At 40.3% G+C, this 11,797-nt stretch overlaps 2 protein-coding genes across 2 annotated transcripts in view; one reads left to right on the top strand and one right to left on the bottom strand.

The window, feature by feature from the left end:
- Positions 1-1,192: 1,192 nt before the first annotated feature.
- LOC106537287 (ras-related protein Rab-39B) lies at positions 1,193-3,657 on the top strand (the record flags this gene model as incomplete). Its single annotated transcript, XM_014034673.1, is given in 2 exon segments — positions 1,193-1,373; positions 1,988-3,657. Coding segments are annotated over 2 exon segments (427 nt in total), but the record flags the coding sequence as incomplete, so codon positions are not given.
- A 6,853-nt stretch (positions 3,658-10,510) lies between these two features.
- Positions 10,511-11,797, bottom strand: part of vbp1 (von Hippel-Lindau binding protein 1) — a 7,128-nt gene continuing 5,841 nt past the window's right edge. Inside the window, exon 6 of the mRNA XM_014034674.1 lies at positions 10,511-11,341. Within this exon, the coding sequence (XP_013890128.1) occupies positions 11,268-11,341 (74 nt within the window). The 3' untranslated portion in view covers positions 10,511-11,267. The remainder of the gene's footprint in view (positions 11,342-11,797) is intronic.

The following is an 11,797-nucleotide window of genomic DNA, read 5'->3' as shown; positions in this document are numbered from 1 at the left end:
ATTTATAATATTATTTTACACTCTGTAGGTCTAAATATTAATCAGAGGACAAAGTAATATTTAATAGTTTGTGTTAAATTGTAGCATAATTCAACAGAGCTAAACTCTGTATAGTAAATGCTCCACAAGCTAATATCTGCTAATCAGCTCAATAAATAACAGTGATTACATTGACTTTATAAGATTATTTTAATTTTAAGCTGTTACATTATGTTCTGCTCTGATCACATTGAGCTAAAGATCAAATCTGCTGACTTGTGTTGCAAAATGAGATGTTTTCCTGTTTTTCTTCTGTTAATAAATCCATAACACAAACAGCTTTTCTGGCATTATTTAAAACATTAGATATATTATATAAACTGTAAAACATTAATAATAATTGGATTAATATTATTATTAATAGTTTTAATGATTTCTACATCGTCAATCCTTTTTTTCTGCTCTGTTGTCAACATGTACAGCAATGGTAAATCCAGACTCTTGCCCGTTTAGCGTTAGCCATTAGCTYTTCCAGCCGATCACACGGTCACGTGGTCTTTACGCACTCCAGTTGTTCTATAGGACCTCCTTGGTAGTGACCGAAAGAACAAGATTGCGGATACACACCGTCCAAATGAGTTTTCTCCACAGGGTAGCTGGACTCATCCATAGTGATAGGGTGAGAAGTTGGTATCTAAGAGAGACTCAAAGTAGAGAGTGGGGAAAGGGCGGTATGGGCTTCCTTGGTCGAGCTGCTRCCCCTGTGACCTGACTTTGGATAAATTGGAAGATAATGAATGGATGGGTGGATWAAAGGGTGTCCTGAGGCTTTTGTTTCACCCTGTACTTTTTGACCACACAATCTTTGTTGTGTGGACAACTCATGTTGCTCTAAGTGAAAAACCAGTAAAATCTCACAGACAACGCTAAAAGATTTTACCAATATACTGTTTCTTCTTTGATWTGCTACACAACCCAGTTTTCATTGGAAAATTTTGACTTTGAGCCAATATGGTGGCTGTCAAGATGGCAGCCATGTTCTGAACATAGCCTGAAAGATATTCCCCCTCACCCATTGTTTGCCGAGGCATTCAGATATTTGATTTTCCCTTCCGTTTTTGAAATGAAAGGGTGTCCTGAGACTTTTGACTCACCTTGTATATTCGAAATGTTCATTTGTGTTCACCTTTTCTTCTTTTGACATCTTGTGCAGGTCTATTACCAGAGCTTATTATCGTAACTCTGTGGGCGGGCTGCTTCTCTTTGACATCACCAACCGCCGTTCCTTCCAGAACGTCCACGACTGGCTGGAGGAGGCTCGCAGCCACGTCCAGCCACACAGCATCGTATTCCTGTTGGTGGGCCACAAGTGCGACCTGGACGCACAGCGCCAGGTGTGTTCAGTAAAAAACATAAAATATAAAAAGTAAAGCCAGGACTTAGTTATCAGGTTGATCTTTTTCTAAAAAATCACAAAATGAAGCATCTTCTTAATTTCTGTTGTTTTAAAAATAACTTTCTTCAAATTTAGATCAGAGCGCATTTTGGTTCAGAGGTGAGCTGTCACAGTTTTATTTTTTAATTCTGATGTGGCAGCTGGAGCAGAGAGCTAAAACAACAGGATGACAAAGCAAAATCCTMTGCACAGCAGTGTGAAACACAAACGTGATACCAGAGCAGAAGAATTCCACTCAAATAAATCTGTACATTTTGTAGGACCTTCTCTATCACCAGCCTTATTCTGATCTGTTCTGTTCGTCAACTTAAAGCAGTAGAACATACTGTATTTCAGATAATTTAAAATTGTACTGTACTTGATGAGTAAATGGCTAGTCAATCCAAGCAGGGCTAAACTCAAAGTGAATTGCTCACCTCTCTAAACATTAAATCATGTACAATTATTTTAAAAATCCAGTGGTGAGCTTTTTATAAGAGTAGTGGCTCCATTAGGTGTCAATAAYGTAGGTTTAATTACTGAAAATTAACCACAGCATATTCGATCTTCCAGGTGACTCGGCAAGAAGCAGAGAAGCTGGCGGGGGCTTACGGCATGCGCTACATCGAGACCTCGGCACGCGATGCCATCAACGTGGAGCACGCCTTCACAGAGCTGACTAGAGAGATTTTTGCCTTGGTACGGTCCGGCGACATCACGATCCAGGAGGGCTGGGAGGGTGTGAAGAGCGGATTTGTGCCCAATGTGGTCCATTCGTCAGAGGAGGTGACCAAGAGCGACCGCCGCTGTCTCTGCTGATCTGGGAACAAATTGAACGATGGGAACGACGGTTTTTAAGAGGAGGACTCTGAGTGGCGTGGCTGACAGACTGAGGCATTGGCCTCGCTGGCTGAAAGAATTGATAACCCCTCTGTTGTCCTTCTTTTGGACTGGATGCAGATTTGGATGGCTGAGGAATTATCWTGGAAATGTTGGTATAGGGTGAAGACAAACACTGTAAACTTGGGTGGATCAGTCCGAGGGTTGTATCCATTTATGTGTACTTTTTATTTCTCAGACGGGAAGGATTGCAGTTGCAAATTGAATTCCTCTGGTTTTGTTTTGGACTGCTTTCCTAGAAAGACTCTCAAAGGCCTTAGACCTACATATGATCAGTTTTAGTTCTACTTTAAAGTACAACTCACCTGTTTTGTTTTAGTTTGCTTCACCTACTCTCTTCCCATTAACCACCTCTCAGTATGCAATTTTATGATCACAGTAAGAGATCACATCTGGTTTCTCGCATTATCATAAAAAAAATTGGCATACTTAAATTCAGGTCTCATTGTTAAAGTTCCATCTTTTGCAAACATCTGGCTCCAGAACTCAACAGAGGAGCCCTTAATTATAACGTAAACTTTTTTCTTCTGTAATTTTTGCTACATTTTCCTCGTGAACAACTTRTTCCTCCAATGAGCTCATTAACCAGATGTTCGCATCTACTATTGTTCTGTTAACGTCACATTAAAAACACTATCACTTACACTTCATGGACTCTTACAGCAGGAAGACAAGTGTACAGCTTGACTGGGCAAGTTGGACTCATAACAAGAACTTCTAMTGGTCTGTCTTCTAATGGACACATACAGGTGGACTAATGTGAATGGTGGAGCTCGAAAGCACCTTAACGGCCAAGTCAAATTGAAGTCCCTCCTTTGGGGCATTGGCAGAATTAAAATAGGCAAACTTGATGAATGTCATGAAGGCAAAAAACCAACAATAAGGGACTAGACAGAGGAGCATTTGATAGATGGACCCCACATAAGCAACAATGCACATGTAGGACCGAAGGAAACGTACCCCGACACGGCCGTGTGAAGAAAGTACAGCTGACCATCCAATGTACCTAACACAAGTAAAGGCACACTACAAGATCGGTTTGGTTCAATGGAAGTAGTTTACTTTGCTTTTATATTTGTGCAAATGTAATGTCATATACAAATTTTATTCACAGTTTAATACACCYCAGTTTAAAAAAATGGACATAACCACCAAGGTGACTTTGGTATTACAATAATGTAAGACATAATATAAAATGTCAGCAAACATGCAAGTGGAAACTGGTTCAAATGTGGTTTCAAAGCCACAGAATTCCAATTTTCTGATTGCCTAAAACTGATTACTATATTTCATGATGTACTCCAACCCCACTGACATGGAAATAAAGTCATAATGCTATATAATCCTGTCATTTTATTGAGCAGTGATTCCTGYTAAACTTCAATGAGGAGTTCTACCTTAGTTTTATGAAAAGGAACAGCGTGACTTTTATGGGAATTTGGGTATTCACTTTCTGTTGCAAAGTTCAGCCAGATGGCTGCATGGCCGTTCAATGAGGACAAAGTTGTGCCCACGTTAACCAATGTAAACCACTGGAGATTGATGGTGGACCAAGCAGTTCAGTTATACAATAGATAAGATTTTGTCAGCTGCATTTTACTAGTCTTGGATATGTTGAGTCGTTGCATTTAGTAGAGYTGTTAAAGTGTTCAAATTTAATATTTTAATAACATTTTGTCCCATTTTAAAAGCCAGTACATTGTACATTTCATTATAGTTTTTTTTTAAAGAGAACCCTCTTTRTGTAGCAGCAGAAACYAGCTGTAGCACTTCCTGTGCAGYCTGGACATATTTCTGCAGAATGACCATGCAAACACGTTGTAATCAGGTGTACTAAGATTTCACAAGCTTCAAATGAAAACATATAGAGGCGTGGTGCTCATGAATGATCCAAATCTTTTGAACGTCTCTTTACAGGAGTTGAACAAAAGTGGTGATGCAGAAGTTGGAGAAGGCAAGTCTGGGAGGTCAMAGGTTAATCCACTGACTAGAACAAATAATTTAGGTGGAGATGATGAGGCACCCATCCATGTCTGCCTCTACCCTCATTTGCCCCTCTGTGGGCCTTTGAGCAAAGCCCTTAACCCACGGGCACCTTACATTGAAGCCCATTGTTGCACGTGTGCAATGAGACAATTGAAGAGAACTAATTTCCCTATGGGGCTTAATAGAGAACAGTTACTGTACCATACTCTTACAAGAAACGATCAGAACCGAGATGCAGACAAGTCATTCATTGTGGTTTTTTCATGGTCTTCTCTTCAAATGCAGTGGCAAATGTTACTCTTTCGCTTTTCCACTAAGAAGGACAGGCAAAGCGGAGGAAGGGTTCCCATTTGAWAAGACACATGGCATTTCACCAAAGCGTAGTCATGTCACAACATCACTATCGTTCAAAACTGAACAGCTCATTCATGCAGTTCCCTCCAATAAGCCATCCTTTCTAAAACCATTATTTACCTGCTTTTTCTGTAGTCACAAGGAGCTGGTGTCTGTCTCCAGCAGTCATTGGAGAGGCAGGGTACATCCTGAATATGTCGCCAGTCCACAACAATAGAGGCAAACAAGCAGATCAACATTCATATTCTCACCTGCTGAGAACCAATAAATCTAAAATGCATGTTTTCATTCAGTGGGAAGAAACCGATACATGCAGAGAACTAGACRGAAAGTTATTGAGCCAACAACAGCTAAATAACTAACAAAATGGCTCTGATTAGTCCTAAAGACAAAAATCAAAGAGCTTCTCTCTTGATGATGGCATATTAATTTAAAGATGTCAGACATCTTTGACAAACTTTTTTTTTTACCTTTGGTATGTCCAGCTTCAGCTGATTCCAGTACTTACATAACTGTGTGAGAGGAGCCAAGAACTTATCCAGGAAGCATCTTCTGGAAGCACACTCGGCTGCTTTCTGACTGCAAGTAGCTCTTGATGGTTTCAGTCTTTAAACTGCATATTGTGAATGAAACTTGTTCTTCTACACATGTAAAAAGTGGGTTAGATGCTGCTGCTCTTCCTCTGACCAAACTCACACCTGGTACGAGCAAGATACAAATGCTCGAATAGGTTGACAGATTAAAGGAAGTCAAGAGAAAATTTGTTGGAATTTAATGAATGAAAAGCACTTTACATTTAAAGCTTTAGCCACATTTCAACTTTACTTCCCTAAACTTCTCCTACCATGGAACCCACTCACCCTGAACCATCAAAAGGTCATTTAGCCCTGAAATGTTGGGTTCTCGTTAAGCATCCGTTAACGCAGAAATACAGCTTTTACAAAATGATGTTTTATGTCTGATAATGTCCTTGTAAATGAAGGATTGCTTTTAGAAATGGATCCTTCCAAGAAACAGAAAATGAACCTATAATGTTGTAGTAACCATGGGTTCATCTTAAATGTGTACCAGGTCTCAGATCCTCAGTTTGTGAAGTTCAGAACTGACTCTACGGTAAGATTAGAGGTGGGGCTAGGACAAAATTTCAAAAGAGGTTTTGGTATAGCTGCATGCAAAAGTGAGGTTTCGAGATTTGTTTTTTTTCTCTCATTAAAAAAACAGTTTAAAGATTCCTAAAAGACTGTAACAATAAAAAAAGACAAAAAACATTCCTGTGAGGACAGCCCCTATTCTAAGGTTCAGGATAGTCATTGACATGTCAGTTCAGTTTTCAGCCTCGACTGGGTTGATGTGGAGTGAAACTCTTTGTATGTAGAAAGGATGTCTCCCTTGCATCATTTTCAATACAACAAAATACAGTACAACTTTTTAAATACAATGTTTGTGCTATCATTGATCTTCCCTTAGTAAAAATCGTTTAAATTCCATGACCAGCTGGTCACATAAATCAGTGATTCCCAAATCTGGTCCCAGAGGAATAGTATCCTTATTTTAGATGTTCCTCCTTTTTTTGACACACATGGTTTGTATGAATGAGTGATCAACGAATTTCTGAAGAATCCAACGACTTGCTGAAGTACAGGGAAGCAACTATTCAAGATGGTGTTCCTCAAGGGCCAGTGTTGGGAACCAACCTTCTTCTTCRTTCTTACTTCAAAGTGAACACTTGCAGACTTTTATTTGGAAAAGGACAAAAAAAGTACAATAAAGTTTTAATTATTCAAAAAGGACTTGTTCCCAGGGGGTTGGCTCCTCAGGTTGGCAACTACTGACGTAGACCATAGGTCATCACTTCATCACATTAAAGAGCAGCAAAATGGGCTTACCTTAAATGCTAATTGTATTACGCCGAGGCAACCAGAAGGAAATGTTAGATTTTTTGATGTTGACTGTGGGAACGTTACACATGCACAATGTTGTGATCACCATTGCTGTCCAGACAAAACTGCAAAAAACATAGAATTTGTGACGCTAGCTGGCGCAAGAATTTTATTTCAACAACATGCGCACAAACACTTCAGTCTCTAACATTACAATGATTACATCCTAAATGGCGAGTACACAGAGGTTGGTTTTAACTAGTGATGTTCGATACTGTAAGGGTCACCTCGAGTGAAATTATCAAGGAAACTATCTTGGACTCTCAGTCCTCTGATGGGCCTGTAAAGGAATAAAAATTCTGTTCCACTTAAACTGAATTTAGGCCACCTCAGGTCGCCTTAACCATTCAGAGACATTCTCTTCCTCCTAAATCAGATAACAAACAGAAGAATCTTCTCTTATTTGATTTATTGTTCTCTTAACTGAAAGTATTACGCATTTTGATAATCAGAGAATGTTTATCAAAGTTACAGGAGGAAAGAGGACAGATCTCTTTTCTCCCTCAGTATGATTTCAGCTATGTATTGTTTTTCTGTGGAAAAAAATCTTATTTCACTAAAATAATCTTTATGGTTTAAAGTTGATGAAATATCAATGCTACTTGTCTGAATCATATTTGCAAAAGTTTTGAACTTGAAACAATTCATTTTTCTTTCAGTTATGTTTTGAAGACTCCTCATCAGATSATAAYATACTGTAGGTCATGAAATGTTTGTTCTGTATCACACAGAAGCAATAATCTTTGTTACTTTCAGGAGGCGATGGCAAGTTCTGAATCTAACACTTTCCTTGATAACTTCTTTTCTAATCTAACCTTCCGGAGGGTGGAACTTAGATTCTCTAAGCTTCTTAGTAACTAACAGTTTCCGCCAGGGAGGCAAGTGACGGACCGCTGTCAGTCACTCTGACAGTAAGACTCTCTGAGTCAAGAGCTAAAGCTGTGACAGGTTTCAGCCCTTCACGCCAATGGGGAAAACCTCATAGCCTGGATGACCAACGCCTGGTCGATCCACTTCGGAAAACTTTCTAGACGGAAGTTTCATTTGAACTCGGTTTCCAGTTTTGGGCCTCGCCTTTTTTCTACGGCTTGATGTGGACAAAGCGAATAGAACTACACGCCTGGGTCACTCTGGTAGACTGTCCTGAGCGGATTTTCTTAGCAGAATACCCAACATACCTGGCAGGTGACAGACATCATATAAAGGTAAAAAAGCTGGCTGTGTTATGAACCTCGCTGTCTGACCGAAGTCGAGCACAAAATGCTTCGTCCTTCTGGTTAAAACCCACATTATATAAGATAAAAGCATAGGAAAGCTAACACCTTCTTCCTCCTTTTTCTTAAACTCTTCCTCGCCAACCCTAAGATAATTGCCTCAGAATGTCTGGTATTGCTCCAATTACAGGGGGGTCACACTCTTAAGCCTCCCTGGTAAGGTCWATTCAGGGGTCCTGGAGAGGAGGGTCCDTYGGATAGTCGAACCTCGGATTCAGGAAGAGTAGTGTGGTTTTCGTCCTGGTCGTGGAACACTGGACCAGCTCTACACCCTCAGCAGGGTCCTGGAGGGTGCRTGGGAGTTCGCCCAACCTGTCTACATGTGTTTTGTGGACTTGGAGAAGGCGTTCGACCGTGTCCCAAGGGGGGCCTTGTGGGGGGTTCTCCGGGAGTATGGGGTACCGGGCCACTTGATACGGGCTGTCAGGTCCTTGTACGACCGGTGTCAGAGTCTGGTTCGCATTGCCGGCAGTAAGTCGGGCTCGTTTCCGGTGAGAGTTGGACTCCGCCAAGGCTGCCCTTTGTTACTGATTCTATTCATTACTTTCATGGACAGAATTTCTAGGCGCAGCCGAGGTGTTGAGGGTATCCATTTTGGTGGCCTTAGGATCGCATCTCTGCTTTTTGTGGATGATGTGGTCCTGTTGGCTTCATCGGAACGAGATCTGCAGCTCTCGCTGGAGCGGTTCGCGGCCGAGTGCGAAGCGGCCGGGATGAGGCTCAGTGCCTCCAAATCCGAGGCCATGGTCTTGAGCCGGAAAAGGGCAGAGTGCCTTCTCCGGATCAGGGGGGTCGCCCTGTCTCAAGTGGAGGAGTTTAAGTATCTGGGGATCTTGTTCAAGAATGGGGGAAGAACGGAGCGGAAGATCGACAGGCGGATTGACGCATCGTCTGCTGTAAAGCGGGCGCTGTACCGGTCCGTCGTGGTGAAGAGAGAGCTGAGTCAGAAAGCGAAACTCTCGATTTACCGGTCGATCTACGTTCCTRCCCTCATCTATGGTCATGAGCTTTGGGTCATGACCGAAAGAACGAGGTCCCGGATACAAGCGGCCGAAATGGGTTTCCTCCGCAGGGTGGCTGGGCTCTCCCTTAGAGATAGGGTGAGGAGCTCGGTCATCCGGGAGGGACTCAGAGTAGAGCCCGCGACCCGACCCCGGATAGGCGGAAGAAAATGGATGGATGGATGGATGGCATTCCATCCCTTGGCCCAGTGACTATGTAAGGGGCTGTAGTGCAGATGGTTTTCACTCATGGTGTTGACTTTATCTTTGATATATTAAGATTAAACATGAAGCATGAAATACAAGTAACAACAAGAGATATTTAGATTAGATTTAACCACACATGTAGATTTTCACACTTTWTAAGGCCATAAAAACTCATAWTTTATCAATTTATTAAATGTCCCATGAGCTTTTYCTACTTGAGCGTCTGGCAGACTTTCTCCAAGTTCACAAACTAAAACAAAAGTGGGCCACCACACTGGCTGCTAGCTTAATTGTTAAAAATAAAGGACTTTACTTTAAAAAGTATTTGTATTTCATGTATTATATTACTGCATTTGGCCTGCAGCCCCGAATACATTTTCATTTTGGCTCTCTTGAGGAAAATGTTTGGGCACCCTTGTTCTAAAGATGTATAATAATTTTTGAATAGTGAATAAAGGTGAGAAAACAAAACAGTCTAAAAGTTTTTACTTTGTATATGTTGTAGCTTTGTTTGTGAGTTTGCAAGAAGGTCCCTGGCCAGAGCTAATGCTGTTTGGCGGGCCATGGCATGAAAACGTTTGGTAACCCCTCATCTAGAACGTAATTACAGTCACACGAAGCAGATTTTATGTTAAAATGACCTGCCATACATCTACAAAGTGACTGACTGAGCATGAGCCACTGTGCTTATGCATTACCCAAACGGAAGAGAAAGTAGTTCCCTCCAACCACATATGATTACGACAAGATTTGAAGTTTATTTTCCACTATTTTCCTGTTAATGATATACATTATGTGAAATAACTGAARTATCCAGGTATTGATATTTTGATTTTAGCATTGATTCTAGAGTGTAAAGTTGTGGTATCGGTAGTATTGATATTTCRGTATCGATGTGCACATCAYTAATTTGAWCTGCTGTCCCAGAAGATGATGCAGTACATGTTCTATCAGAAGCTCTGATAAAGTGAAGAGTTGTGCAGAAAACTTATTGACTGCAGCCGGCTGTAGAATGCTCTCATGATTTCATACAGATTCAGTGCATTTCTAAAAATAATAATAATAAAAAAAAACCTCTGAGATCTGGATTCACAAAGCTTTGGTGTCAGAGAAAATGATCGCTGTTGTAAAGACAAACAACTGAAACACACTTAATGTTACGATTTCACTTWAAAACTGTGCAGCGTAAACAAATCCCAAGTCCCAGCTTCAGGTGCTTTGTGAGTCTGTTTCAACTTCCTTTATCTGCACCACAAAGTATATTTTAAAGAATATTTTGTGACTCTTCTAGATCTACTTTTTCCTCAATTTAAGATCAAATCAGTCAGATTTATTGCGTCATGTTTCTGAGTGTATTATTGTACACTTCTACATGTTGAATGTGTTTAATTTGAAATATGTAGAAAACCAACAAAGCACAAATTCAAGGTCTCATCTCTTTGACCAAATGTTCTTTTTTTTAACTTCATTTTTAATGAGAAAAGACAAATAAATACAGACAGAACAGTGGTAAGAGATGAAAACAGGGAGGAGATGGTGGAGTATAGAAGGTCAAAGGATGGAAAAGCAGCAGGTCTGAAGCAGGATTACCTGTGATCATGTGAACCCCTACAAGTCTGTGACCAACCAAAACTATCTTATTCTTATCTTAGCATTTGTTGTTGTTTATCACCCTACAGTCAGCTGTTTAAAAACTCTTCGGCGTGCGGATGTTGCCGTGTCGAGTCCATAAGAAAGGAAAAGATGATGCAAAAGAACCCATTCACAATCTGCTAAATAAAAATAAATGAAACATATTTAAAAAATACAAAACTGCTTTGTTGACTTCTTTTTTTGTTTTGTTAGTTTTTTTACTTGAAAAAATACTTTAAAAAGTGACAAATCAACAGAAAAACATTAGTGGTGGAAGGCTGAGCTGGCTGGACAAAGGAGACATTGAAAATCAAACAGAATTGTGACACATGYTCAACGTCTACAACTTCATCTACGGCTTTGAAGATGAAAAAAAAAGATTCATCAGGTTTGAATCAAGYTGAGTCAAAACCCTCAGAAAGCTTTCAGACGTGTCCTCCATGAGCCGAGCTCTGGGGTCAACGTACACACGACTTCAGGGGTTTGTGGTTGTAATGACCAGGGAGTATGTTAGCAGGAGGGAGTGGGGGGGGGGGGTCCTAGGCTCTGTCCCCTTTAGTTAAGGCTTGTCTGATTTTAGGAGGCTTTCTTTGCTCCTTCTCTTCACATCCCAGTTGTAGACTCGTGCCATGTCTGATGGAACAGAGTTAAGATGAAACAGGAATAAAAAGGGTTGAACTTGTTAACTTTAGGTTTCTGATTTGCGAGACAAACAAGAACTGCTGTCATTAAAACATGGATCTGCAGCAATACGGTGTTTTATTAAGTTTTATTGAATTTGCTAATAAATTCTTCAGGTCAAATCTCGTTGGTTTGGAAGTCTGCCTTTGTACTTCTTTTTAAAAGGATCCATGATTAGTTGTAACATTAGACTTTATTTGATAAACATTTATTTTAACTGTAAAATAAAGACTTTAAAAAATACTGGACTGTTTAGTTTTTATAATTTTTAAAAATATATTTTAACACAGACGGAGCCATTTTATTTACACACAAAGCATTCTGGGTAAATGATGACGTGGATAGGTCCTCGGTGTGAGGCTACTAGCGAGCTACAGTGGTTTGCAAAAGTATTCATACCCCTTGAAC

Source organism: Austrofundulus limnaeus, unplaced genomic scaffold (assembly GCF_001266775.1).
Source record: "Austrofundulus limnaeus strain Quisiro unplaced genomic scaffold, Austrofundulus_limnaeus-1.0 Scaffold2229, whole genome shotgun sequence".
NCBI classification, from domain to species: Eukaryota; Metazoa; Chordata; class Actinopteri; order Cyprinodontiformes; family Rivulidae; genus Austrofundulus; species Austrofundulus limnaeus.
Note: the sequence above shows the minus strand (reverse complement) of the source record. Positions and strands in the feature narration are given on the sequence as shown.